General features: G+C 43.0%; 1 protein-coding gene across 1 annotated transcript in view; it reads right to left on the reverse strand.

Annotated features, from left to right (window-relative positions):
• Window positions 1-27,660, reverse strand: part of LOC115088599 (dynein gamma chain, flagellar outer arm-like) — a 535,861-nt gene that overhangs the window by 480,381 nt on the left and 27,820 nt on the right. Inside the window, exons 4-6 of the mRNA XM_029596857.1 lie at window positions 25,259-25,410; window positions 14,091-14,264; window positions 183-387 (exon numbers count right to left, since the gene is read on the reverse strand). Coding sequence (XP_029452717.1) covers window positions 183-387; window positions 14,091-14,264; window positions 25,259-25,410 — 531 coding nt within the window. The remainder of the gene's footprint in view (window positions 1-182; window positions 388-14,090; window positions 14,265-25,258; window positions 25,411-27,660) is intronic.

Here is a 27,660-nt window from a genome sequence, read left to right on the forward strand (position 1 = left end):
TGTGCCTGACCTGACCCCTGGTCCTGCCAACTTTGTAGACACCTAAATTTCAGTGTTCAGCTGGTCAACTAATTCCTTAAATTAGGTGTTTAGATCTTTTGAGTAGCTGCCCAGTATATCCAACAAACTTCTACTCAATGAATAAAGAATCTGATTCCAGGTTACAGGAGAAAGTTCTATACCTTGGTGAGCAGCAATCCGAGGAATCCATTTCTGGAGAAAAAACGAGATATTGAGTCCATCTGCCTGATGGCAGTGAACAAAGATGGTAGGATATTATTGATGAGATTAACTGGATTATTCTCATTACCCATTGCCTCAAAATGACGATGAAGCATTTCCAGGTATTTGACTCGATCTTTCGTGGCATTAGCTGCATCTGTAATACTGAAAAAGAAATAATCCAATGTGATGCTGAAAGCTGCAAAATAAAATATAGTATTTTCACTCTTATCCTTAGCTGATAACACACAGACTTCTTTTGTTTTGCTACCAAAAAAAATAAAGTTTAATATGTGGGTGAACGGCCTGGAACGCAGTTCTGGTCCTTCTTTTCAGGCCCCTGCTGCTCTGCCTCAGATTTTCTGCTCCAACCCCTCACCTACAGGAAGCCTGCAGGGAAGAGAAGAGGAGGGGTTGGGCCTGGAGCACTAACAGGCCAATACAATAGCAGCGCACATTAAATGAGTGCTCATAATTGAGCGCTCATTTCTGTAACACGCGCCAATCCACCTTTCCCGGGCACCGAATTTAATATTTAAATCGGGTGCCGCAGTAAAAAGGTGGCACTAGGGGAAATTACGTGCCCCTAGCACCTTCTCGGCAGCAGGTGCCCGGGAGAGGTGGCAGTCAGCCATTTAGGAAAATGGGCGCATTATTTTATGAGCATCTTCTAACCTGTGTATGGCCATGGGTTATGAAAAGGGATGCTCATTAATTGAGCATCCCTTTTCCTAACCTGACCGCCAGCACAATTTTTTTTTTTTTTTTTTTAATTCTCCTGCTCTGGGGCAGGCGTTAATTTTTGCAGGCTAAAATGCGCATGTCGGAAGCACATTTTTTTTTTTAATTGGATGAGAATAGCTAATAGGTTCAGCACTATGGGCCAGATTTTAAAAACTACGTGCGGGTGTAGATTTGTGCGCGCAACCCAGCGGGCACAAATCTGCGTGTTTGCTATAAAATCCAGGGTTGGCGCACGCAAGAGGGTGCACAATTGTGCAACTTGTGTGCGCAGAGCCACACAGCCTTCCTCCGTTCCCTCAGCCCCCCACCTTCCCCTCCCTTCCCCTCCCTTCCTAACCCCCCCCTTACCTTTGTCCTATAAGTTGCGACTGCCTCCGGGCAGGTGTAGATTGCGCGCGCTGGCCAATGACTGGCCCGCGTTCCCGGGCACAGCGGCAAATGGCCGCTGTGCCTGGAGGCTCCGGCCCCACCCCGACCCCGGACCGCCCCTCCCCGCCTACGCCCCGCCCCTTTTTCAAAGCCCCAGACATATGTGCGTCCCGGGGCTTGGGCTCGGCGCGCACAGGAGTGGGTTTTCGGGGTTACGCGCGTAACATACGTGTGTAACCCTTTGAAAATCCACCCCTTTGCATTTGCATGTGATGAGCGCTATTACCTTCACGGGGGGGAGTTGGACCCGCGTTTTGGACACGCTAATCCCTTTATAGCATAAGGGGTTGTGGACACACATCCAAAAGGCGCGTCCAACCATGGGTTAAACAATGCGCTCGGCTGAGCGTACTTTACTGCATCAGCCTGATAGAGAAGAAAACAGACACTCTTGCTCCCTATCCAGTCTCTCCTCCTTCACATCTCCTGTATTACAGAGAACAGAAGGAGAAGGGGTAATACTTAAGCAGACATTGCAGAGGAAAGAACAGACTCAAAAAAAAGGGTTTGAATTAGTCCAGATTTGAAACTTGAGAGCAGTAGTGCCAATTGTCAAGGCTTCAATCCCAGCCTTGATGAATGGTGCTATCACTGACAACTTTAAACTTGTGCTAATTCAACCCCTTTAAGTGTCCATTACTGAGGGCTTCAATTCTGGCAGAATAACCAAGAATGGTCTTCTGCCACCTTTTTCCTGGGACCTGAGAAATTGGAGCAGTTCTGGCTCCCTTGAGGAAACAAAATAGATCCAGTAGTTGCATGGACTTTTTATGGCCTCCCAAGCCCTTCCTCCACAGTTCCACTTCATTTTTTGCCTACAAATTAAGAGCAGCCAAAAGCAAGTGCTGGTGCTTAGGGACTCCTCTCTCCCAGCAATAGTCCTAATGCTGATTTCTCTCTTTGCTGGTTGTGTATAATTTTCAAATGCTCCTCTTCTTGTACAATTCGCCTGTTGAAGTTCTCCTGCTCGTAGGGATGTTTAGTATCTTAAACTCCTACAAGCTCTGGGGCCCTATATCATTCTTCTGAGTTATTGTAAGCAATTATGTGTCCCTCTGAGCCTATCCACATTCTTTATTATGCCCACACCTGCAGAAAGACAAAATAATCTGTAATCCTGGCTATAGCTGATTTGAGAGAAGCAGTAACACATTTTTATTTCCCAGTTGCCTCCGATTGCCCGGAGTTAGAGATTTTTTGTTTGTTTGTTTTATGATGTTTTAGTTATCTGAGGATGCTCCAACAGAGCCTGTCACAGGGTTTGACACGCAGGACAGGAAGTGCCTCGGCGTAGTTTGGAGCTTTATCCCCTTAAGCAATGGCAGGATACTGTTGTGCTCTGCACTGAGGGCATCACCGACTCCCTGTCCCGAGTCTCATTCTTCCAGTGGAAGGCTGCAAGCAAACTTGCTGCTGGGAGCTATGACAACTTAATACCATTTTCAGTTTTGGGGTTTGTTTGTTTTTGGGGGTTTTTTTTAAAATAATGCATGCTTTAAAAGGGAATCCAAGCAGCTCCTGCGCCTTTTGTTCTGGTGGGAATAGAGGGCTTGTTAGAGCGTAAGCTATGTTTTCAGTCAGTGAAGCTTGAGCATTCCTAAGGAATTAAAGGCTTACTATTCCTACCAGTCACAGTGCTACAAATCAAGCGACCCTTTCTACGTTGCTTCTGATAAAGGCTTTCTCCCCTTAGTTTTTTACAGCAGCCAGAAGCTAGATTCTGCAGCATGAGGTGTGGAATTCTGAGGCAGTTCTGCTGCTGTATTTATTTTATTTTATTTATTTATTTTTATTTATTTGTAAGCTTTTATATACCGAAGTTTGGTACTGGCCTTCACTCCAGTTTACAGTTAAAACAACATTTTACAGTGTTAAATAACAATTGAGGTTATATAAAATTGAAAGATCATAACAAAAACATTATAGGTTTGTACATTTACAGAGGTAACTTTTGTATAACTATAAACAGTGACAATGTTAAGTGTTGATGAAATCTTTACATTTTCAGAGGTATAAATAAATGTATTTGTTATGCCATTTGGGTGGGCTAAATATGGATTTTCTCAATAGTTGGATAGAATGTTATTGTAATATGTTTCTCAGAATAGGGTGTAAGGGGGAAAATTGGGGAGAATAGTTGGGGGGACTGATTGGTAAGCTTTATAGTCACTTGAGTGTGTGGTGTGACTGTGGTTTATAGTTTATATGAGTCCGGGGGTATCATTAGTGCTAAGTATTATACGGTTTTGGGTGATATTGTGTTTTGTAGGTTAGTGTTGTTTATCCGATGCCGTCTTTACAAGCTTGTTGGAAAAGCCATGTTTTGAGTAGTTTTTTGAATAGTTTTGTATTGTTTTGCAATCTTATGTTTCCTGGTAGGGTGTTCCATATCTGAGGTACTATTGAGATTGATCTCTGTCTTGTGGTGGTGAGTTTGGCAGCTGTGACTGCGAAGTATGTACTTATATTGTCATTTAAAAGTAAAAGCTTCCTGCACACAACAAGGAAAAAGTTTCTTTTACTAATCAGATTTGGAAAACCATAATTTTACAGCTATTTAAGTATGTATAAAAATATCAATTCTCATTAAATCTCCTTTAAAATGTAATCTATGATACTTGAGGACAGTTACTTAGCCCTCTCACCTTCCTGTACGGACTCCAGCTTCTGGTTCCTCTTCACTGGAAACGGTGGGCCGCTAGCTCCGACCTTGGGTCGCCTCCAGCTCTGCCATGGTCCCCAGTGTTGCCAGCCAAGATGTCCCTGCTCATCGGGCCTCTCCATGTGGTCTGAGGAGAGACACCGCCATCGGCTCCCCTCCCTGGGCGCGTGCGCGCGCTGATTCTTTTAAAGGGCCCGCGGCGGGAACCTGACCACGGCCCCGGATGCTGACATCAGACTCTTCAGCTTATATAAGCTCAGGCCTCGTTCCATAGCGTTGCCTTTGCAACAGGTCTCCTCATACTCAGAGTACTCATTGCTGATAGAGAATCGTCTCTACGTCGTGTTCCTGTCTCCTGTGGTTCCCGGTTCCTGTCTTCCTCTTTCCTGCCCTGTCTATGTATTGGACTGACTTTCTGGATTTCGACTCTGCTACGCCTGACTATTCTTCAGCCTATCTCCAGCCCCGTACCTCTGCTAAGTTTGACTACGCCTGCCTTCTCCGTGCCCTGACCATTGCCTAGTTTGACTATGCCTGCCTTCTCCATGCCCTGACCATTGCCTTGATTGACTACATCTGCCTTCTCCGTGCCCTGACCATTGCCTTGATTGACTATGCTACAGATTACTCTGTGTCCAGAGTTCTACATTACTTGCCACGACCTTCGCTTGCCGCCAGCCCTGACTCCAGCCTGTCAGTGACGCCTCCTCCAGCCTATTTCCTGGACGTGGACTTACAAGGCTTCAGCCTTTCTTTGCTTAGGCGCCTCCAGTTACTTCCTGTTCCATTGGGGCCTGAGTTCCTGTACCGAACCCTGTCCAGGGTAGGACTACGCCACCTATTGACTGCAGTCTCTGGGCTGAACCGCCTTACTTCACAAACCAACCCATCTAAATCCTGCCGGCCCCAGCACCCAAAGGCTCAACCTGCGGGGAACGAGGGCTGGTATAGGTGAAGCTCCAGCGGCCTCTATCTTCAGCCCACTCCACCTGCCAATGCTGGGGACCCGTCAACCCCACCTCAGCCCAGGGTCCACCTCCGATGCAACACTTACCAAACTGTTCAAAAGCAAATTCTGACTTGAAATATGCATGTAAATGCTTTCCCCACTCCAACTCCGACCCTCTGTAACATCTACCGCAAGTGCAGGGAAAAGTGCGTACATAATCGAGTTATGCATATATTTTACTCCCCCTCCCCCCACACTGTATACATAAACACTGGTTTATATGTGCAAATCGGCTTTTGAAAATCATCTGGGTGGTTGTGGGGAGGAGAGAAGTACATGCGTAACTCAATTATGTTTGTACTTTTCCCTGCACTTGCGGTAGGCATTCCACAGGGGCAGAGTCGGGGTGAAGAAAGCACCTGCACGCATTCTTTCAGTTTTCAAAAGTATTTATTTTTATTTATTTGTATGTTACACTTATAATCTGCAACATTCAAACTTGTTGATCTATGCAAGTAATACAATGGGTAAGCCATCAATCAGACTGTTTGACAGATGAGATAAGGATGATATCACCCAATAAGTGTTGACTTCCAGTCTAGGCCCCTGCCATTATTCCCACCCGCTCCCACAGAAGCGAATGGACATAGCCACACCCATGCCCACCCCAAGCCATGTCCCATCCCGCCCAAACCATATCCCCTAAGTGTCGATAGAGGGGGACAAATAACTCTTTGTTTGCGATAGATGTTTTCCTCCATAGACATCATATTATCCATTGTTTTACCCTGAGTTCTTTATCCATTCACAGATCTTGAATCCAGACATCTGTTCTCCTAAGTCATTAGTTCCCATAGTTCATGGAATGGCTGCTGCATCCTCCAGTTTACACAACCCGAACTTGGTCATCGATGAAGTTTAATGAACCCATAAGCATAACTTGCTATATATGTTTGTGTGGGTATGCCCTTAGTTTCCTCGTCCCCAAAATTTGGCCTCTCATTGGGGGCCAATGTAATAAGACCCACGGCAAAACAGGCGCTAGTTATGAGCGCGGGTTTTGATCACCACACACAGCTAAAGCTGGCGTCTCTGCAGGATGTAAAAATATTCTGAAAATTATTTGCATGCAAAAATCCACACACACACATGAAGAAACCACGTACCTAAGCGCGGTAAGGCCTTATGTAATAAAATGTGCCAATAATATGCACATTAAAGTGAATGAGCAAACGAGTCTCCCTATTCAGTGAAAGTATGACCCTGGAATGTATTTTTAATATTTCGAATAACTGTGTGCTGCAGAAAACATGGAAAATATTTTCATATTTCACGCTGCATGGCAGTGAGATAGGCGCTCAGCTGAACATGAATCAGAACGCTTAGGCACCCAGCATGGTGCCTAGTTCATCAAGAATCTGGCTATTGGGGCGCTGAGATAGGCGCTCAGCTGGTCAGCTGATAAGCATGGGGTAACCTGCACAGAACAGCAGTTACTACCCTTAAAAGAAAGAATGGAGATTACTACCTTTAACCAATAAGCCGTGAAGCGTTTGATGCAACTGTAACATTGCTCTCTGCTTCAGCAGAGGGAGAAAAAGGGGGATTGGATTCAGGTGACAATCAACAGAGGCCCTGACTTTTACTGTCTGGGGTAATTATATGCAGATATAAGGGAAAAAGCACAGGACTGCTTCTACTGCCAAGTCCAAAAGCAAAGCACATCAAACAGCACTGTCTGAATTTTCAAGAAGGCTCCTCACCCAGTAAAAATGTTGCTAGCAGTAATTTTTTATGAGTTTGACAGTTGCTTGATTTTGATTGTAAATATTACCACCCTTATCATAAGACTTGGGGATAATTGCATGGAGTGGCAGATACTACCCTTAAGAGAAACAGGGGTATTCTGCACTGCACAGCAGATACTACCATAAGAAACTTGCTGAGCAGACTGGATGGACTTTTTAGTCTTTTCTGCCATCGATACTCTGTAAAGACATTTTTTTTCCTTACCTCCGCTGCTTCTAGATTTCCAGCAAATAATCTGCCTCTGCATCTACAGCAGCTTGGTGCAGCTCCATATTGTAAGATCCACCTTTGATATCAAAGACTGAACCCTGTGAATCAGAAAGGTTTTGTCCCAGTGGGAGCTCCTCAGTCTCTGTCTCAATCAGGAATGGAGAATAAAATAGAGAATTTCATAATGCCTCTGTATCGCTCCATGGTGCAACCTCATCTTAAGTATCGTGTGCAGTTTTTGTCACTGCATCTCAAAAAGATACAGTGAAATAAGAAAAATGTACAGAGAAGGCAACCAAAATGATAAAGGGAATGGAATGTGTCCCCTATGAGGAAAGGCTAAAGAGATTAGGGCTCCTTAGCTTGGAGAAGAGACAGATGAGGGGGGATATGATAGAGGTCTCCTACACCTTATTTAACAATATATTTTTCTCTTGAACTTAGATGTTACTGTTCCTCTCGTTTCTCTCCTCCTACTTGTTGGGGTCTCCTTCCGACCCCCAGTTATTCTTAGCTTCCCCCCCCCCCTGTTATTTGTAATTTCCACCTTTTTGTTATCATGTAAACCGACATGATGTGTATTTTAATGTCGGTATAGAAAAACTGTTAAATAAATAAATTTATCAGTTTGTTTACTCTTTCATAAGATATAGACTAGGGGACATTCAATGAAGTTACTAGGTGATACATTTAAGACAAACAAGAACATTTTTTTTAATCGATGCATAATTAAACTCTGGAATTCACTGCTGGAAGATGTGGTGAAAGCTGGGTTTAAAAAAGTTTGAACAAGTGATGGACTTGGGGAAATCCATTGCTTATTCCTGGGATAAGAAGCATGGGATATATTGACCTTTTTTAGGATACTGCCAGATACTTGTGACTTGGATTGGCCACTGCTGGATACTGGACTTGATGGACCTTTGGTCTGACCTAGTTTGTCAAATCTTATGTTCTTAATGCTCACTACTGTCATTCACATGTGGCATTTGTACCGGCGGGTAGGTTTCTGATTCGGTATTGGGATCTGCAAGAAAGAAGCAGTGTTTATGGTCCTTCTTTACTGCTAGTTGCTGCTTGCGTTCTATTTCCTGTCTTTTAAGGATTTCATACAGATTCAATTTTTATTTTAGAATTGCAAAGCTAAAGATTTTGGGTCCGATTTCAAAAAGTATTTACATGATTAAAATTGGATTTTACACATGTAAATGCACTTTACCCAAGTAAGTGAGCTTTTGAAAATTGCTACAATATGGGGCAAATCTTTAAACTTACGCGAGGGCGCAGATTTGTTCTTGCAACCCGGCACGAACAAATCTACGCCCGATTTTATAACATGCGTGCGCTGCCACGCGCATGTTATAAAATCCAGGGTCGGCACGCACAGGGGGTGCACAATTGTGCAACCTGCGTGCGCCAAGCCGAGCAGCCTGCCTCCGTTCCCTCCGAGGCTGCTCCGAAATCGGTTCAGCCTTGGAGGGAACTTTCTTTTTTATCCCCCATATCTTTCCCTCCCTTCCCCTATCTAACCCACCCCCCAGCCCTAACTAAATTCCCCCACCTTATTCTGTGGAGTTACGCCTGCCTCTGGCACGCGTAACTTGCGCATGCCGCCGGCTTCCTGCCCCTGGACCACTGTCACGCCTCTGGCCCTGCCCATGGACCGTCACCACGCCCCGGCCCACTGCCATGCCCCTGAACACGCCCCCGGCCCACCCCTTATTCGAAGCCCCAGGACATACACGCGTCCCGGGGCTTGCGTGCGCGCCGCCAAGCCTATGCAAGATAGCCTTGGTGCGCGCAGGGGGAGCTTGGGGCAAGTTTTCAGGGGTTATGCGCGTATCTTACGCGCATAATGCTTTCAAAATCTGCCCCTATATGCCAGTGAATTGTTCATAAGATATTCACTTGTAAGTGCACTTTACACACTTAAATGGCTTTTGAAAATTGCTACAATAGTATGTTTCCTTTGCACGTGTAACTCCTTTTAAAATTACCTCCTTTGTGAGCAGTCACTGTCTTTCTATCTAGGGTTGTGTTCCTGAACACTATCATGTGTTAGCTGTCATGTGGTTTATTTCTGCATCCGATTGTATATGGCCAGGTACACCTATGTGAGCTACATGGTTTGCTGTAATACATTTTCCTTAACAACTCTTCAGGCATGGTTGTCGTGTGCAGGTGTAAACACAGTGGTCTGTATGTTTTTTTGAAAAACACTCAAGGATTATTTTATTCACTTTTACATGTCTGAGTTTCTAGCCCTCAACATCCTGCTATTAAATCAATCTTTTTGTACACTACAAAGGATCTGCTTTCAATCTGAATGCCTGACAGGGAGGCTCACTGTGCATGTGCATTTACACTATAGCCTCCTGAGAGGAGGATTGAAGGGGGGGGGGGGGGATTTCTCCCTGTCACTGTGCACAGAAGGAAAGACAGCTTCCTGCAACATCACAGTAACTTGGAAATCCAGGGTGAGGAGCTCTTGTTTACAGCTGTGTCATCACCCTGGAGGCAGTTGTTTGGACTTCCGGTGATGTCATAAAAAAGTGGACAGGGTGCATTAATTCTGTTGCCATCATAAACAACAGCCATTTCTTTTTCTTCTTTCTTTTTTTTTTTTAATAATTTTAATTCTGCAAAAAATGTAGGGTACAAGAAAATATAAAAAAAAAAAAAAACCATTGTCCATCGTAATATCATTCTGGTACAAACATATAACATAGGACCAGAAATAAGATTTACAATGATATGAGATTGCCATCTTGCACATCTGCAGTTTTTAATTATTAAGGACACGACTTTAACAGTAAGCCCCAGCTTTACATCCACTTATATCCTTTGTACATCCATCTTTGCATATCCTTTCCCAGAGCCATTTCTGATGTTGTCGTAAGGGCATTTTTTGGGTGGCAGGGACTTCCAGTGATGTCATCAAAAAGTGGTCACATGACATTTCCAATTATGTCATATGGGGCATGGTTTGGAGTGGGAAGGAGCATGCTTAAGGGTGGGCGGGGGGTCTGGTTTAGGGTGGAGAGGGTGTGACTTTGCTGGTGGGGACTGGATGGAGCTGCACCCATTCACTGCTATCTCTCCTATCACAGTTTTAGTGTTTCCTCTGGTGGATCCTCAGGGGCGTGGTTTGGGGTGGGCTGGGAGTGTAATTTGGGGCAATAAGGGGTGTGATATTTGGGGTAAGGCATGGGTGAGGCTATGCCCATTCACTTCTACCTCTCCCATTATACTTTCATCTTGCATAACCTCCTCTACTGCCATCCCATTACCAATTGATGTGCCTCAGGGGTCTGTCCTGGGCCCTCTTCTCTTCTCCCTGTATACCAATTCCTCTTATTGCTTTCAATACTATCTTTATGCTGATGATGCCCAAATTTACCTCTCTACACCAGACATTTCTTAAGGAATTCAGTCCCAAATCTCAGCCTGCTTATCTGACATAGCTGTCTGGATGTCCCACTGACACCTTAAACTCAACAATGCCAAGACAGAGCTCCCATTGTTCCCAAGCTCACTTCCCCTCTTCCTCCTTTCTCTATTTCTGTGGATAACACTGTTATCCTCCCAGTCCTCTCAGCCCATAAACCTGGAGTCATCTTTGACTCTTTTCTCCTTCTCTACACATATCCTAAACACTGCTAAAATGTGACAGTCCTTTAACTAGTTAACTCTTAGATTAAATAATATGCGTAGACACTATAGTGATCTTCAAGTACCGAGTTTGTCTAATCTTGTAGAGTGTTCAGGGTATTACAAGATTTATAATTGTTTCTCCTCGTGCATCACCAGCAGTACTCCTGCTGGGAAGAAGAGAAAGGGAAGCAGATGTCATCATCAGCTGTGGAACAGAACCCAGCACCTGTGGCATTGCTGAGAGAACTGGTGAGTGCGCTACTCGAAAGCAATAGGGCCACAGCTACAATGTACAATAAGGCTTCTGAAGAGTTCTGTTCACAGCATTTTTTCACACAATGTTAAAAAGATAAGTCAGGAAGACTTGGGAGATATTTGTCACTGTCCTGTGGGGATTTACTCTTGCATTCTATTTCTTGCACACCTAATAATTTTTTTGGGGGGGGGGAAACAAGCCTAAATGATTTTACGTGTATGAATCAAGATGTAAATTAAAAAGGTCCAACAACATTCACAGACCATATTTCTCCAGTGTCACTTGTTTGAATTTAACACTGAAAAGCAAAAGGAAAAGACCAGCAAAATGTGGGCAGCTTTATAACTGTGTGTCACAGTCTAGAATAAAAATGATTTATTAATGTGGCAGGTAACGGTAGATGGTATGATTAAATGAGGTTTTTCTGATATGCATCTGGGGAGGAACCTAGTTCAAATGAGTATAGTGCAGAATATTGTAATGAAACCCCATCATAGTGCAGTGTTTCTCATTACAGCAAAGTGTCACTGTGTCATGAGTCTCGCATTATCAGGAGAATGCTGTCTGCAATGTATTATCCTGTCAGGAACACAAGCATGCATCATGAAATAAAGAGTATTCATAGGCAATTTTATCACCTCAAGTTTTCAAGGTATAATCATAAATAATCTTTTTTTTTTTGCATACATATTTAGACTGTTGCAAGATGAAAAACCTTTGTAGTAGGGTTGCCAAATGGTTCCTTTTTTTTTTTTTTTTTTTTCAGGAAAAGCTGATCCAGTCCTGGTTTTATCCCCATTACATGCATGGACTAGGTCAGCCTGTCCTATTAAAATACTCAAGTCTGATAACATAACGTGTAGTCCCCATTGCTTATTCACAATAATAAGAGTTTGCTCACTATTGTATGGATTAATATTCCAATGAAGTAGAATGCCAACCACTCAAAGGTTGCAGCTAGCTAAGCAGATCCCATTGGCTAGCCGTAAGCAGCCCTGGGAAACCTACATAGGTTTCCTACTGCCAGCTGGTTGCAGATGCACCCAACAGGGTTAATGCAATCCATTGCATGCAGGGACTTGTAGTTCTGATTTCCATAATGCAATCCCTAAGAAAATCATAATGCCCTGCATGCAATATGGTAAACCCTGCATTGTAGGGAGAATCTGGAGCCAGCTGGCATACCTATAATGGCCTACTCACACATAACTGAGCTGTTGTAGGTCTCCTAAAGATGTGCACAATTAGACAAAAATGCCTGAAGATTTACATAATATTGGATTTTGCTTAGCACCATACATTATAAGTTAAAAAAGACAAATAGATCACAGCTCAGGAAACGCACAGTAACACAAGTTCAGTCTCACAGGGATCCACTGTGTTATAAATGTAACAGATTCCTATTCATAATTCTATGTGTATTGCAATTGTCCCAAGAAGGGATGTTGCCATGATCTTTCCTGTGCAGTGCTGCTTCTTGGGAAGGGGAAAAGGAACAGCCCAATTACTCCCCGTTTGCTCCCAATCTCTTGATAAGCAATGGGTAGATCATCTTTCCACATGACTTCCTCTTTTGGAAGCTTCAAATGAATCGGATAACATTTACAGAAATGAAGGAAGGAAGACAGAAAAGATGGAAGGAAATGAAAGGAAGGAAGAACATAAGAACATAAGAAATTGCCATGCTGGGTCAGACCAAGTGTCCATCAAGCCCAGCATCCTGTTTCCAACAGAGGCCAAACCAGGCCACAAGAACCTGGAAATTACCCAAACACCAAGAAGATCCCATGCTACTGATGCAATTAATAGCAGTGGCTATTCCCTAAGTAAACTTGATTAATAGCCATTAATGGACTTCTCCTCCAAGAACTTATCCAAACCTTTTTTGAACCCAGCTACACTAACTGCACTAACCACATCCTCTGGCAACAAATTCCAGAGCTTTATTGTATGTTGAGTGAAAAAGATTTTTTTTCTCCGATTAGTCTTAAATGTGCTACTTGCTAACTTTGTGGAATGGCCCCTAGTCCTTCTTATTTGAAAGTGTAAATAACTGATTCACATCTACTCGTTCAAGACCTCTCATGATCTTAAAGACCTCTATCATATCCCCCCTCAGCCGTCTCTTCTCCAAGCTGAACAGCCCTAACCTCTTCAGCCTTTCCATCTGTAAACGGAGTTTGATCTACCCCATCTCCATCTAAGGTCTTGTCAACCAGCAATGGTCCTTCTTCAGGGTCTTCTTTAGTAAACACCGATCTGAAGTATTTGTTTAATATTTCTGCCATTACTTCATCTCTCTCCACACAGTGCTCCTTATCACCTTTCAATTTTACTATACTGCTTCGGGACTCCCTTCTTTCTCTGATATATCTAAAAATTGTTTTGTCTCTTCTTTTTACCTCTTTGGCAATTCAATACGATACCCCCTCATTCTCCTCTCATTCCACTTTGGTCAAACATTCTCATCACATCTCAACTTCAAGTAGAACTCTCTACTTTGCTGACTGCCAGGGTCATCGAACCAGTTCCCCGGTCTCAAGGAAAAGGGTTCTACTCCCGCTATTTCCTCATTCCAAAGAAAACAGGCAGCCTTCGCCCTATCTTAGACCTCCGAAATCGCAACAAATTTCTACACAAAGAAAAATTTCAGATGGTATCTCTGGGAACCATCCTCCCATTACTTCAAAAGGGAGATTGGCTCTGTTCTCTGGACCTTCAAGACGCTTATGCGCACATAAAAAGAAGGAATAAAAGAAAGTAAAGCAGAATGGGAGGAAGGAAGGAAGTATGACAAGTCCAGTATGCTAAAGAAAATAAATAATTTTGACATGCATTGTCATCCTGCATAAGACTGAAGACAGAAAGTGGAAGTCCATTTGTGTGGACAGTGAGAGATGCTCTCTACAGTACAGTAATCTTCATGGGGCTGATTAAAATATTATACCAAAAACAATCGAGCATATTTTTTGCCAAGCTTTATCATAACACGCCCATGTAGGCATACATTTTTCCTCAGCATCAGTTGCTGGGCTAACCGTAGACAGTCTTCCTCCAGGAAGAATAAAGCAGCCACTGAAGCTACCCCACCACACCCCCTCCACAAGCCCTTCCCCTTTCACTTTGAGAGAATGAAAGTTCGTTTCGGAGTTTACCTGATGTCCAGGGCTTTCCATTTCTTCAGCAGTCTGGATTTGGCAAATATAAGCAGGGCGATAACAGTCTTGCATTCTCGTCCTCTCAGCTGCTCCGTGATGGATGAGAACAATTTTTGTCGTCGACGCCACCAGTCCAGCTCAGTCAGGGGAGTGGTGTTAATGTCCAGGACACTAAATAAATCAGGCATTGATGTCAACTCAACAGTTCACTGAGCATGGCTTCAATAGCTTTCCTTATTTATTACAAGGTGTCAAAGGGACTCATTTTCTCTCTTAAAAAAAAAAAAAAAAAAAAAGTTGTGCTACCCCTAGCATTTTCCCCAAGTAGCAGTGAAACAGGCTGAACCAAGAAACTAATTCAGGCTGATCACATCAGTTTCATGAGGATCAAGTAATCAATCAGTCAATAGGTGGAACTGCTGACATTTCTTTACTGCTCTCATCAACCAGTCTCTTTAGGGTAGTTAGAGAGGTGGTATTGACACTTAGAGGATAGAAGGGAGGGGTGAGAGCCAGCAAAACCAGGATTCAAATCCCTCCTTGTGACCTTAGGCAAATCACTTCACTCTCCGTTGCCTCAGTCACTAACTTAGACACTAAAGGGGTGTGTTTTATGGTAATAGGCTGTTTATCACATAGGCATTAGCACAAACTGTGATAAATTTTTCGCAATAGAGAGAGAGAGAGTGAGAGAGAGAAGCTATAAGGCCCTCATACTAGGTAGGTATTGACACCTCTATATGAGGCCCACCTAGCTACTTGAGATGAGGTTTAGGTATTTGTATAGGGGTTAGGGGCCACTTTGACATTCAGAATGCAACGTACGAACTGAACAATGCACTCTCGTGGAGATTTGATGACCTTCGGAGTTAGGAAACTCACTCAAAGATGAGATTTGTGCAATGTTCTCTCAACCTAACTTGATGGACTCTCTACCTGGGTAACATCAAAAGTGCACTTTTCTGTTCGTATGTCGCACTCTGAATGTCAAAGTGGCCCCTAATGTTGCGGATGGAGAAAATCCGGATGTGGATCCTTAGGCCGACCGACCCGAAGGAGCAGTCGGTAGGCAGAACTCCCACTGGGCAATTGGAGCTTCACCTGGAAACCCGTGACTCCTCCAGAGGAGCTGTGGGAGCCCGGGTTGCTAGGACTTAGGAGTCTTCGCCCTGGAAGCCCGAGGTCCCCCCAGGAGGAGCCCGTAGGGACCCGGACCGCTGGGACTTAGGCGGAAACGAAGAAACCCAGGAGTGGAATCCGAACTGGAGTCTGGGCAGGCGGCGAGCAAGCAGCAGTCGGGGTCACGAACCGGGATCAAGGCAGGCGAAGACAACAGGAGTCGAAGTCACGGACCGGAGTCAAGGCAGGCTGAAGACAAGCAGGAGTCGAAGTCACGGACCGGAGTCAAGGCAGGCTGAAGACAAGCAGGAGTCGAAGTCACGGACCGGAGTCAAGGCAGGCTGAAGACAAGCGTGGTCAAGCTATCCGAGGTCAAGGCAGGAGACAGGCAAGCAGGGTCAGGCAAAGCAGAGTCAGGCAGGAAACAGGCAATCCAGGAACGCAACTCAGAGCTACCAAAGGCAGTGAACCTCGTTGCAAGGCAAGGAAGGCTGGGAACTGCAGGGCTTAAATAGCCCTGCAGCGTCTGACGTCAGGAAAGGGAGGAGCCGTGTTTTCCCGCGCTGGTCCCTTCAAAAGCAGGGCTCAGCCGCGCGCGCGCGCCTGGGGGCGGAGCTAGCCGCGAGAGGACGCCGGCGGCAGAGAGGGAGCTGGCGCGTGGCGCAGGAAGGCCCTGCAGGCCCGTGCGGGGTCGGGACGGCAGGCGGAAGCTGTGGCCGGGGTCCCGAGTCCACGGAACGCGGTAGCTCTCCGGGGCCCGAAAAGAAGGTAAGGCCTCGGGCGCCACCGTGGCGACCGAGACCGCAACACCTAACCCCTTCACTAATACCTAAACCTCACCTCAAGTAGCTAGGTGGGCCTCATATAGAGGTATAAATACCTACCTAGTATGAGGGCCTTATAGTTAAGCTCTCTCTCTCTCCCTCTCACCCCGTGGTGCTAGGCTAGGTTCTCTCTCCCCTAGCAGCTTAAAATACTGAAAACGCCATTTGCGAAAACATCGAAAAGTGCGATAAATTACTTTTGAACCTGGAGAAAAAACAGTCATTCTTGCTGGTACTGCTAGATCTATCTTCAGCGTTCGACACGGTAAATCACTCACAACTCCTAAACCAACTATCAAACATAGGAATTAAAGGCACAGCTCTCAATTGGTTTAAATCATTCCTATCAAATAGGTTTTACAAGGTCAGAATAAACAACAAAGAATCTGACCCCATCCTATCAGATCAAGGCGTACCACAAGGCTCATCGCTCTCTCCCACCCTGTTTAACATTTACCTCCTCCCCCTCTGCCATCTGTTATCACAACTCAAGCTCACGCATTACCTCTATGCAGACGACATCCAGATCCTCATCCCCATCACAGAATCAATTCAAAAAGCCTTCGCCTACTGGGATAATTGTCTCCAACCAATTAAACAACTACTCTCCAGCCTGAACCTGATTCTAAACTCAAGCAAAACAGAGCTGCTACTGATTTCACACAACCCGAACACCCACCCAATTAGCCTCGCACAACCCACACCTTTAAACATGGAGCTCTCTGCAGACGTAAGGAATCTAGGAGCATGGCTCGACAACCAACTTAACCTAAAAAAATTCATAAACACAACCACCAGGGATTGCTTCTTTAAACTACAGGTCCTAAAGAAACTAAAGCCACTCCTTCACTTCAATGACTTTCGCCTCGTTCTCCAATCCATTATTTTTTCGAAACTTGATTACTGCAACTCAATCTTACTTGGACTCCCCGCCAACAGCATCAAACCTCTACAGATGGTACAAAACACCGCAGCCAGAATCCTAACTAACACTAATAGAAGAGACCATATTACCCCCATCTTGAGCAACCTCCACTGGCTACCCATCAAGCAGAGAATCCTATATAAAACCTTAACTATTATTCATAAAGCAATTCATAACATCGCACCTGTATCTCTACAAACTCAACTACGTCTACACTTACCCTCCAGACCCATCAGAAGCGTCTACAAAGGCACATTAGTCGCAGCTCCAACCAAATCAACTCTAAGAAAAAGAGCACTCTCAACTGCTGGACCACACCAATGGAATGCGCTCCCACCAGTCCTACGACTCGAACCTAGTCTACCAGAGTTCAAAAAACGGTTAAAAACCTGGCTCTTCAGTCAAGCCTTTCAATTCCAGAGGGTAAATAGGCACCTCAGCATGACTCTCAGTTCCAACCATTGCAGGTTGACATTAACACCTTGCACTTAATTACATATATGTACTTGCTTATTCGTTATGTTTATTTAACAGTCATTATTTACATACTATATAACAGTACATTTGCAGATTATCTTCACTACTAAAGTTCCTTGTAAAAAGTTGTACACACACATTCTATTCCAAAACACTAATAATGTTAATTGCCATTTGCTAAATGTTATTTTTACCTTCAATGTTCCTTGTAATAATGTTTAATGGTTGATTGTTATTGTTCAATGTTTAATGTTCTATGTACAAAACCCCGGTCTAACCTCCCAGACCAGGGCAACCTTTTCGTTACTTGTAAACCGGAATGATTTGTATTGCATACAGGAATTCCGGTATATAAAAATTAAAAATAAATAAATAAATAAATAAATAAAGACATATTGCACGACTTAATGCAAATGAAAAAGGTGTGGTTAAAATCTATGTTAAAACTGTGCGATATTGTTTTGCAAATTGCATAGCCGGCCCACTTGGCCAGAAATCCTGCCCGAAACTCCTCCACTTTCCCTAATTTGCATTGCACCATGCGTTATGGTGTTTTTGCATGCGATAAAGGCGTTTTCGCATGCATTAAAGGTGCTTTTCGCATGTGAAAACGCCATATAGCACTTTGATAAATGATCCCCTTAGATTGTAAACCCTCTGAGACAGTACCAGGATGGTAATGAACCTTGAGCACACCTTTGGAAAAACGAGTAATTAAACCCATATTCCAATCTTTATTATTCATACAGGGCTGATAACACACACAGTGCTATCCAAGATAATTCACAGCTGTTGAATGTCCCTTCCCCAAAGATTATGGAAGCCATTTGCAAAAGTGCCCACATTGTTGCATAGTCTGTGGGTTCTTTTACCTACAGATTTTGCACCGGCTCTCAGAGGGAAGGTACCATCACACGTTCCCTTAAAAAATTGCACTAGGAAAAGACCTTGCAGAGATCTGCACCTCCATTCTCTGTGAGGACCTTTTCCATACCAAATAATGCAAATAGATTTGAAAATGCAATCTAGCCATACTTTTTTCCTCCCCTACCTATAAACGCCACCCCTCAACCAGCCTATTTTTCACCTGCTTAAAAGGTACATGTATTTTTTAAGCCTATGCACACTTTTAGCCAGGTCATTTTCAAAGAGCTAATTTATGTGGGTAAATGTCTTTTGAAAATTTCCCTTCTCATAGTCTGCATCTGAGCTTTGACTTTCCCACAATCACGAATCAAACCAGGGCCTCCAGGTTTATAGCGCTTTGTGCTAATCGTTATGCCATGCTCTCTACCTATGAGGCTTGCCTACCACTCATCCTAGCGCACTTTCACAACTGTTAGCTTGAACACAATTCTCAGACGTGACATGCCATATATACTCACAACTTGTTTTTTAATGGTCCATGATACTGGATTAAAGGAAACATACATGAGTTGCTTTGTTCCTTTCTACATGTTTTGTGAGTATCTTGCAGTATTTTACTTTTAGATTTGTAGTTGCATGCTGCGATGGCAGTGTTTGTTTGCTATTGTAATTATTTTAGGGAGTAATTGTGTAGCAAGGGTGAGAGAGTACAGTTGTAGGATGGGGAAGGTACTGTATGCAATGTAATAGTGAATGGGGTAAGGGTTGGGGGAGGGGTAGGTTTTATTTCTTGTAATTCTGTACAAGTATAGCCACATTAGCATTGTAACCCACTTTGTGACTGTTTTGGAATAAGCAGAATATCAAGATCAATAAAATAGAAATGAAATAACTCTCATCCCACAAGCAAAGGAAGGGCTTTTCTTGCAAAAAAACAAAACAAAAAAACAGAAAATCTGAGTTTCTTTTTAATCATGCAAGTCTTTTCAAAATGAATACATATACTCCTATTCCAGAAGTAATTCGGGAGTAGTCAAATACAGCTTCTTTTACATACCTCAGTCTCTCACTGTAAGCCATTCTGCCCTCTCCACTCATCCATTCATTCCCTTACCTCATTCCACTTGCTTCTCTCCTTCTCCTTTCTATAATGCTGTTTCCAGACTGCCCCACCTCGTCCTCCTCTTTTAATCTCCCAGACCCTATTCATGACATACCTATTCTCCCTCTCTTCATTATGTCTTGCCATAATTTGCATCACACATTTGGTTCCCATCTGCACCTATATCTTAACTCACACTTACTCCTCACCAGCGATGTGCTACTAATTTCTTATCAAGACCGCTCAACATCTCTGCTCTACTTGGGAAGGGGCTCTTTGTTTCCATACAATAACATAAACAAGGGACTCCAGTGAGCTGCCAGGAGCCCCCTCCAGCACATCACTCTCTATCATACTTACTCTTATATCGGTGCTCTACTAGTTCCCCTTTACCTCCAATTCCCATTTCTCTTCCACTCCAATTAACAGACACATCTTCCTTTTCATCATCCCCCCAATATTTCCCATCACTGCCTCATCCCCATCCAAGATCAAAAGGAGAGAGAACATATATTTTGTGGCCAGGATGAGGAGCAGGGCTTCTTTCTGAAGGATGTGAGCAAGGAATCTATCATAGCTAGCTTAAAATGTGCTTTGGACAAGTTCCTGAAAGAAAAGTTCATAAACCATTATTAGCTGGGTAGACCTGAGGAAATCTATTGCTTATCCCAGGGAGCAACAAGAAATAGATCTGCTAGGTGCTTCTTGGTGATCTGGATTGGCCAGTGTCAGACAGGATGCTGGGCTCGATGGATATCTAGTCTGACCCAAAAGATGTCACATCTTATGTTCGGAAGCCAATTTAACCTCAGTTACTTGAAAAACACTGAGTAGGCAGCACTCCTGCATTATTAGAGAATGACAGTGGTTGAATATATATACAGAGCAAAATAAGTAGATAGATATCTCTACAGTCAGGCAATTTTAAACTGTTGCAGAAATAAAAAAAAAAACAACTAACAAAACACTGAAATTAAAAAATAAACAATATGTATCATGAATGTAGTGCACCTAGATCACCAAACTACAGAACTATTTTATTTCCAAACTAGTTAGAATATGAATATTTTTATTATTTGTGTAAGAGAGCTATGCCTCTGCCTCTAATACTTTTCCCATATAACATCGTTATGGGAGTTTTCATATTGGAATCCTCCCCTCGTTCATGGCCAGTCTCTCAGCGTTTTGGGATTGGCTATCTCCCCCATACAAAATGTGCTGGAGCATGTGCAAAGAGTCTTTCTTCTTCTCCAGTTGATTGGCCGAAGAATTGGAGTTACAGCGTGGGGGGGTCTCCAGTGAGACTCCCTTGCAGATGAGGAGAGCTATCATGACAGGAGGTTTTGGTGGGTCTCTGCTCACCAGTGGAATGCTATTGTGATGGGGCTTTGCCAGTCTCTAATATTTGCTCCCTAATATTTTTCCAACAATGAGCAGTAGGAGGGGATCTTTGGATTCAGTCCCTTGCCATAACCCCACCTTTTTGGAAGAGCCTTGTGTGGGACATAAATATCCCTATGAACATACTCAGTTTTCAGTGGGAAGGCGACTGGGAAGTAGGTTGGTGGATTGGAGAAGCTAAAGATCATCTCTGGATCTTAAGCATCTGAGAGTGATTTGGAGGAGAGTTACTCAACTGGAGAAGAATTTTGGATAGAGATTGATCAGACCGGAGGGAAGGGTGTTCCCCCAGTATCCCAACAGGCTGTACCAAAGAATCTTTTTACCCAGGTGACCAGTGTACAGCATGGGTGAAGAGAAGGATTGAAGCTTTTGAGAAGAAAACTCAAGAGACTTAAATATTTTCTTAAGATGAATTACAATTTATTAGGTTGTTTTTTTTTACTCAGTTTGGGATTTTCTAAAGATTTTTTGTGCTTGGGGGTACTTTTTCCCATCTTGACCAAAGTGTGCTGGAGCTGCACTCTAGCAATATTTTTGCTATGGGTGAAGATGCAAGGGAAGGGAGAGTGTTGAGAAGAGCTGGAAAGGATAAGGAAAACATTGTTTTCATTGTCATTTCTTTAATGCTATTTTTTACTTTTGTGATGTTGTCCTGGATATTCTTATTTCAGTTACAGTAAACTGATTATTTTGAACACCACGTTGGACTTTGCTTGTTTTTTATTCTTTGTTCCATTGCACTGGCTGAATGGAAGGGTACTGTTATGATGTTTGGTGGGTTTTTAGCCATTTTAATACTTTTGGCTTCCAAGCTCTTATATTGTCACTTTTGCACCTAGTAATGATCATCGAACTAGAGTGTGAGTCATTGACTGTAGTTGTAACTGTCTGAGCCAGGGATCCAGGAAGATAGCTTCCTCTCCAATCCAGACTTGAACCCGGACCCAATAGCACCCTGATTGCAGTTAAAATCACTCACATGGGGAACTGGCTACACTATTTGGAGGTTTTTTGAGAGTTAGGAACTTTCTTTCCAGTTTTGAGCAGTTCCAGTTTTACCCCTCTGTTGGAAGGCTGGAGGTTGCTGGTGCTTGCCCTGTCTATGACAACAGTGAGTGGAAACTACAAGAAGCAGCTGTTTTGGAAGGCACAGGTTAGAGGAAGAAGAAACTTTTCCCACCCTTGTTTTGCCTGAACACTGGTTCAGATGAGCCTAGAGGAGCTATCAGCTCGTGCACTCTGGATAAAGAGGCTGTGGCTTTTGTGATGATGATTTTCCTGATGCTGTTTATGATTTTAGCCACACTTGTGTGGATTTTTGTCTTTTAAACTTAAGTAAATTTTTTTTAATTGTACAGCACAGCGGACTCCTCGCTGCATTTTGGGGCTGGTTTTTCACGCAAGGTCTCCACGTGAGTACAAGCTGACCAGTGATTGTGACTGAGGTGAAAGCGAATGACTGTGATACAGATCCCCACTGGTGAACCCCAGCACTCAGGGCTGATGTCTCATGCTTTTTGAACGAGGGAGAGATCCAGGAGACAACCTGTGGCCCTGGGACTTTGCTATGACCCTCCAATTAGGTGGCCCCCAAACCATGAGGGGATTACAATTGTATGCCTCTGGATTTCAAAGAATCAAGCCTAGTGCAATTACTGCCATTATCACATCATCGTTACTATGGAATTTCACAGTATTAAGCCCAAGGAACGCATTCTCACTGTGCCATACTCTGTATTCACAAAGTATTGCTTCTTGCTAAAATGTGATATGTGAAATCACACTTTGAAAGGCAATAGAAATAGTGTTTATTTTAAAACTGTTTTTAAAAATAACACTAACATTGCACCACCAGAATCCAGTCTGTAAAAAGGAACACATTTTTCCATTGCTGAGGCCACCATAGTTGTAGTGAATATATGCTTTGCTATTAAGATTTGTAGGGACTCTCACAGACTCTCACATAAAACATCTGCATAGTCCATCCCATGCTGGAGGGCTTCTCCACAGTTTATAAGATGCACCACTAGGTGGAACAGCAGTTGTTGGAAGAGAGAGCCAGTGTGTGGCTGTCCTGCTTTCAGGAAAGAGTGTTTGCTTTCTTGTTCAATTTAAAGAAAGGGAAGAGTTACTTGTCTAATGATCCAGAAAATGTAACTGATGTACAACCTGAGTAGAGAGATGACAGCCAAAGGTGCTGTATCAAACCCAATCTGAGGAAAGTAGGGGCATCTTTAGGAGCTGCACAGATTGTAGATACCGAGGAAGTCAGTAGAGGCAGCAAGTCCCATTCCTCTTATTAAATAGGGATGTGCATTTATTTAAAACAAATAGCACATCTGAACTGAAAAAGGTCATTTTCAATTTGTTCTGAATGGAACAAACCAGAAATAGCCTTGACTGAAAATACACCAGCTGCCATTTCCTGGGGCCTCCCCAGCTCTTCTGACTCTCCCACTCCCTTCCCCTGGCCATGCAGCAAAATAGCACCAGATGGCTTTGAGACCGGAGCCATTTTGACATCATTTTGGTGACAGTCTCAGGGCCTGATGGCACCAATTATAAAAAGACAAGCAACCAGGCAGAAGCAAGTGGGGATCACTCCCTCCCCTTGCTTCTTGCGGCCTTCATGGAAGGGGTAAGTAGGGGCCAGGAAGCTCATTTCTGGGGGATGGTAGAAAGGGTCATAGAGGCCCAGGGATTCTCCAGTGGTGCAAGGAGAGGTCCCAGGCAGGGGTGGGGGAGGACGGGGAGGGGGAGCACGGTCATGAGGAGACCCCATTTCATTTATTTTGTTTTTAAAGCTTATTTTGGTTCAGTAAATAAACCAAACCAAAATACACATTAAAAGAAGCCACAAATAAATTAAATCAACCGTCTCCCCAAAATTAAACTTTTTTTTTGTCTGCACATCCCTATGATTAAGGAAGTGTTGAAGGCAAGGGAGGTCAAAGGAATTCCAAGAATTTGTATTTTTGACTGCTTTGTGTATGTGATCAACTGTAATTTTGGAACTATTTCGCCTGACTCACGAACCCCGAGGCTGTGCTGATTGTTGGCTGACCTCAGCAGCAGCAGAAGTGTTCCCCTTCGCTTAGGGAAGGACCGGAGAAAGTGGTTACACATGTTCCTTTTTCGGTGGAAAAAGTTTGGGATTTGGGGGTAATGGTAGATTCTACTTTCTTGTTAGAAAGCCATGTTTCAGGAGTTTTAAAACGTGCATGTTTTAAATCGTGTCAGTTAAGCCCTTTATTACTCGTTCTGAGTAGGGTTTTTTTTCGAAAGATTATTCAGGCTTATTTTATTCTGTTGTTGGATTACTGTAATGCTGTGTTAGTGGGGCTGCCCGAGAAACTGCTTCACAGGCTACAAGTAGCCCAAAATATGGCTGCTAGGCTAATTTCTGGCTGTGCCAGGAAGGTTAGTGCAAGCCCCTTACTACTTCAACTACATTGGTTGCCTGTGAAAGCACGAATTAATATTAAGATTATGGTTTTAGTTTTTAAAGCAGTACATGGTAGGGGTACAGGATATTTGAGTAAATTGTTGATGCGGTACATTCCCCCGAGAAGGCTGAGATCTGGGGATGAAAATCTGTTACAAGTGCCTACTTGGAGAGAGGTTGGAAAAATTAAGAATCGCAGGAGGATGTTTTCAGTGTGGAATTTGCCCCTAAAGAGGTACAGCAGGAAAAGGACTATATGTCTTTTAGAAAAAAGGTGAAAACATGGTTATGTAAGCAGTGATAGGCAGGGTTGAATATAAGAGAGTATGGCAAGACGGTATAAGGAGTACAGTTTTAAGGGGAAGTGGGGTTAGAGTTTTAAATTGTTTTATATGTTTTATTTGTTGTATTATATATGCTGTAAACCACCTTGATCAGCTATTGTAGCATATGAGTGGTATATAAATATTAATATATTTAATGAAATGAAATTATACCAAGCTGTAACCAACTATGCAGCTAATTCTAATAATAATTGAAATTGTCATCTTTTTGGCAGTGGGGTTAACCTCCAGATAATTAGAGTACTCCAGAAGTAGATGGCCTCGATCAGAGGCCAGCGAATCTCTCATGAAAACAAGAGCAATTACATTGATGAGAGAGTCTGTTGACAAGGACTATTGCAATTAGCAAACAGAATTGAAAACTAAGATACGTGTTTTCCATATTATTATACTATGTCATAAGCATCAGGTTTCAGCAAGCTTCCACTGTCAGCATTGCCTGGATTCTCATCTCTTTTTGGCTATGAAAATGCTACATTCTTTTAATATAGTCTAGATCAGCTATCATTGAAATGATGCTTTCAAAGGAGTGATGCAAAATCTCCAACCAACATGGACAAACACGCAATGGGTAAGCACCTTGATTACCATGGACAGTATTATTGTACCAATATTAACAAAACAAGAATTTTTTTCTAGATAATATGCTCATACTTACCGCTCATCTACAGTTTCCATCAGAATCAGATCAATAGTTTTTATCCACTCAGAAACCAGTGTCTCATTTTCACTAACAATATCAGAATCCAAAATCGCAGATCTCTGTTGTAAGAAGTCAATGCTCACTATATTTCTAGGCCTTTTCAAAATCTGTAACAAGTATATGGAAAACAAATAAAGAAAATGCATTGCTTCTACAGAAATTGCTACTATCTATAAACTATGCAAGAACAATGACAATTAATACTTTATTCAACAGAAAGTCAAGAAGCTTTATGACACTCGAGAGTCCATATTTAGAGCATTTGTCTGTAATTAACCAGACCCATGCTGGGATTTAAATTTCCCCAAGCGCTAAATGCCTCTGGTTTATTCAGCTATGTAATTAAGCATATAAATGTTATCCGGATAACCCAGAGTCTTTCGGGGGGACAGAGTTGAATTGGTAAAGATTTGATGACCTTCGGAGTGAGGAAACTCACCCCAAAGATGAGATTTGTGGAATGTTCTCTCAACCTAAAAAAATGGACTCTCTCTACCTGGGTAACATCAAGCTAGGTTGAGAGAACATTCCACAAATCTCATCTTTGGCCCCTAACCCCTACACTGATACCTAAACCTCACACCTCACCTCGAGTGACTAGGTAAGCCTCATATAGAGGTATAAATACCTTCCTAGTATGAGGGCATTATAGCTAGTTTCTCTCTCTCTCTCTCTCTCTCTCTCTCTCTCTCTCTCCCCCCCCCAGTGGTTGTAGAAGGATCCTGATAGCTAGGCTGGATGCAAATGAAAAAGGTGCCATGCAATATAGCTTCACAAATTATGAAGCCAGGCCTCTTGGCCCCAAACTCCTCCCCTTTTTCTAATTTACATCGCACTATGTGTTATGGTGTTTTCGCATGCGTTAAAGGCGTTTTTGCATACGAAAATGCCTACCATATAGCACTTTGATAAATGACCCCCTTAGTCAGGTAACATTGATATTCGCTGAATATCCAGCATAAGTTAGCCAGGTATGTTTGCTTATTATCCAGCCACACTGCCACTGAACATTGCCTCCTTGGAGTTTTTAACCTGTACCATTGGTGTGCACTATCTCAACAATAAAAATTTTAAGAGAAGATGAGAGTAATAATAATTGGCTGGTGGAGAATGTTCCAGAACACTCCTTTATTTTGATAATTTTCTTGCATGTAGCCCCTTCCCCCAACTTCTTCTGGTCTACAGTCCTGCACCTATATTCCTGGGTTCTTCTTGCCTAGGGGGAAAGTACCAGTCTTTTGGGGCCCTTAGGGTTTTTCTGAAGGTCCTCAGCAAACAGTTCAAGTAAAAAAATGTACTCCAAACAGGAATCGTTATTAAAAAAAAATTCTTTCCTGTTAACTTTATTGCAGGTAAAATAACAATAGGTACCCTATGGTTTAGTACACATTCACTACAGAAAAAAAGTCCATTAACTATCAGTCTCAATCAATAGCAGGTTAGCACATCCTTGCAAGAGGTACTGAGGATATAGGAGAGCCGCCCTGGGTACTTCTCCTGGTACCTGCACTTGTGGATGCAGCTCTCCTTAAATTAGCACTGGATGCTCCTCTTTTGCAGACAAGGCCAAGATGAGCCTCTGCTGATGCCTTCTCTCAGACAACAACTCGTGAGACCTTTCCTTGAAAGGCAGTCTTCTGATTCCCCACAAGACAAAATCCTCTTTTTTCCAATCCTTGAAATCCACTTGGAGAGAACAAGGAGCATGAGCTTTACTTTCCTCCTCTTAGATCCCAAAAAGTAGATCTATTTCTTATAGCTCATGCCAAAGGATAAAGCAGCGTCTTTCCCAAGTCTACCTGGCTAATAATTGTTTATGGACTTTTCCTTCAGGAACTTGTCCAAACCTCTTCTAAACCCTGCTATGCTAGTCGCCTTGATCACTTCCTCCAGCAACAGATTCCAAAGCTTGACAGGGTGCTGAATGAAAAAGTACTTTCTAGAGTCTGTTTTTGAATCTGCTGGTTGTTAGTTTCATGGAGTGTCCCCTACTTTTAGTATTATTTGAAAGGGTAAATAATTGTCCTTTATTTACCCATTCCACCCTACTCATAATTTTATAAACTTCTATCATGTACCCTCTCAGCTGTCTCTTTTCCAAGATGAAGTGGCCTAGCTTGAGAAGCCTCTCATCACAGGAGAGAAGCTCCATCTCTTTTATTATTTCTGTCGCCCTCCTCAGCACCTTTTCTAGTTCCACTATATCTTTCTTGAGATGGGGCAACCACAACTAGACACAGTACTCAAGGTGCAGTTGCCCCATGGCTTGATACAGAGGCAATATGATATTTTCTGTTTTAGTCTCCATTCCTTTTCGGATCATTCCTAACATTCTATTTGCTTTTTTGACCATTGCT

Source organism: Rhinatrema bivittatum, chromosome 3 (assembly GCF_901001135.1).
Source record: "Rhinatrema bivittatum chromosome 3, aRhiBiv1.1, whole genome shotgun sequence".
NCBI classification, from domain to species: domain Eukaryota; kingdom Metazoa; phylum Chordata; class Amphibia; order Gymnophiona; family Rhinatrematidae; genus Rhinatrema; species Rhinatrema bivittatum.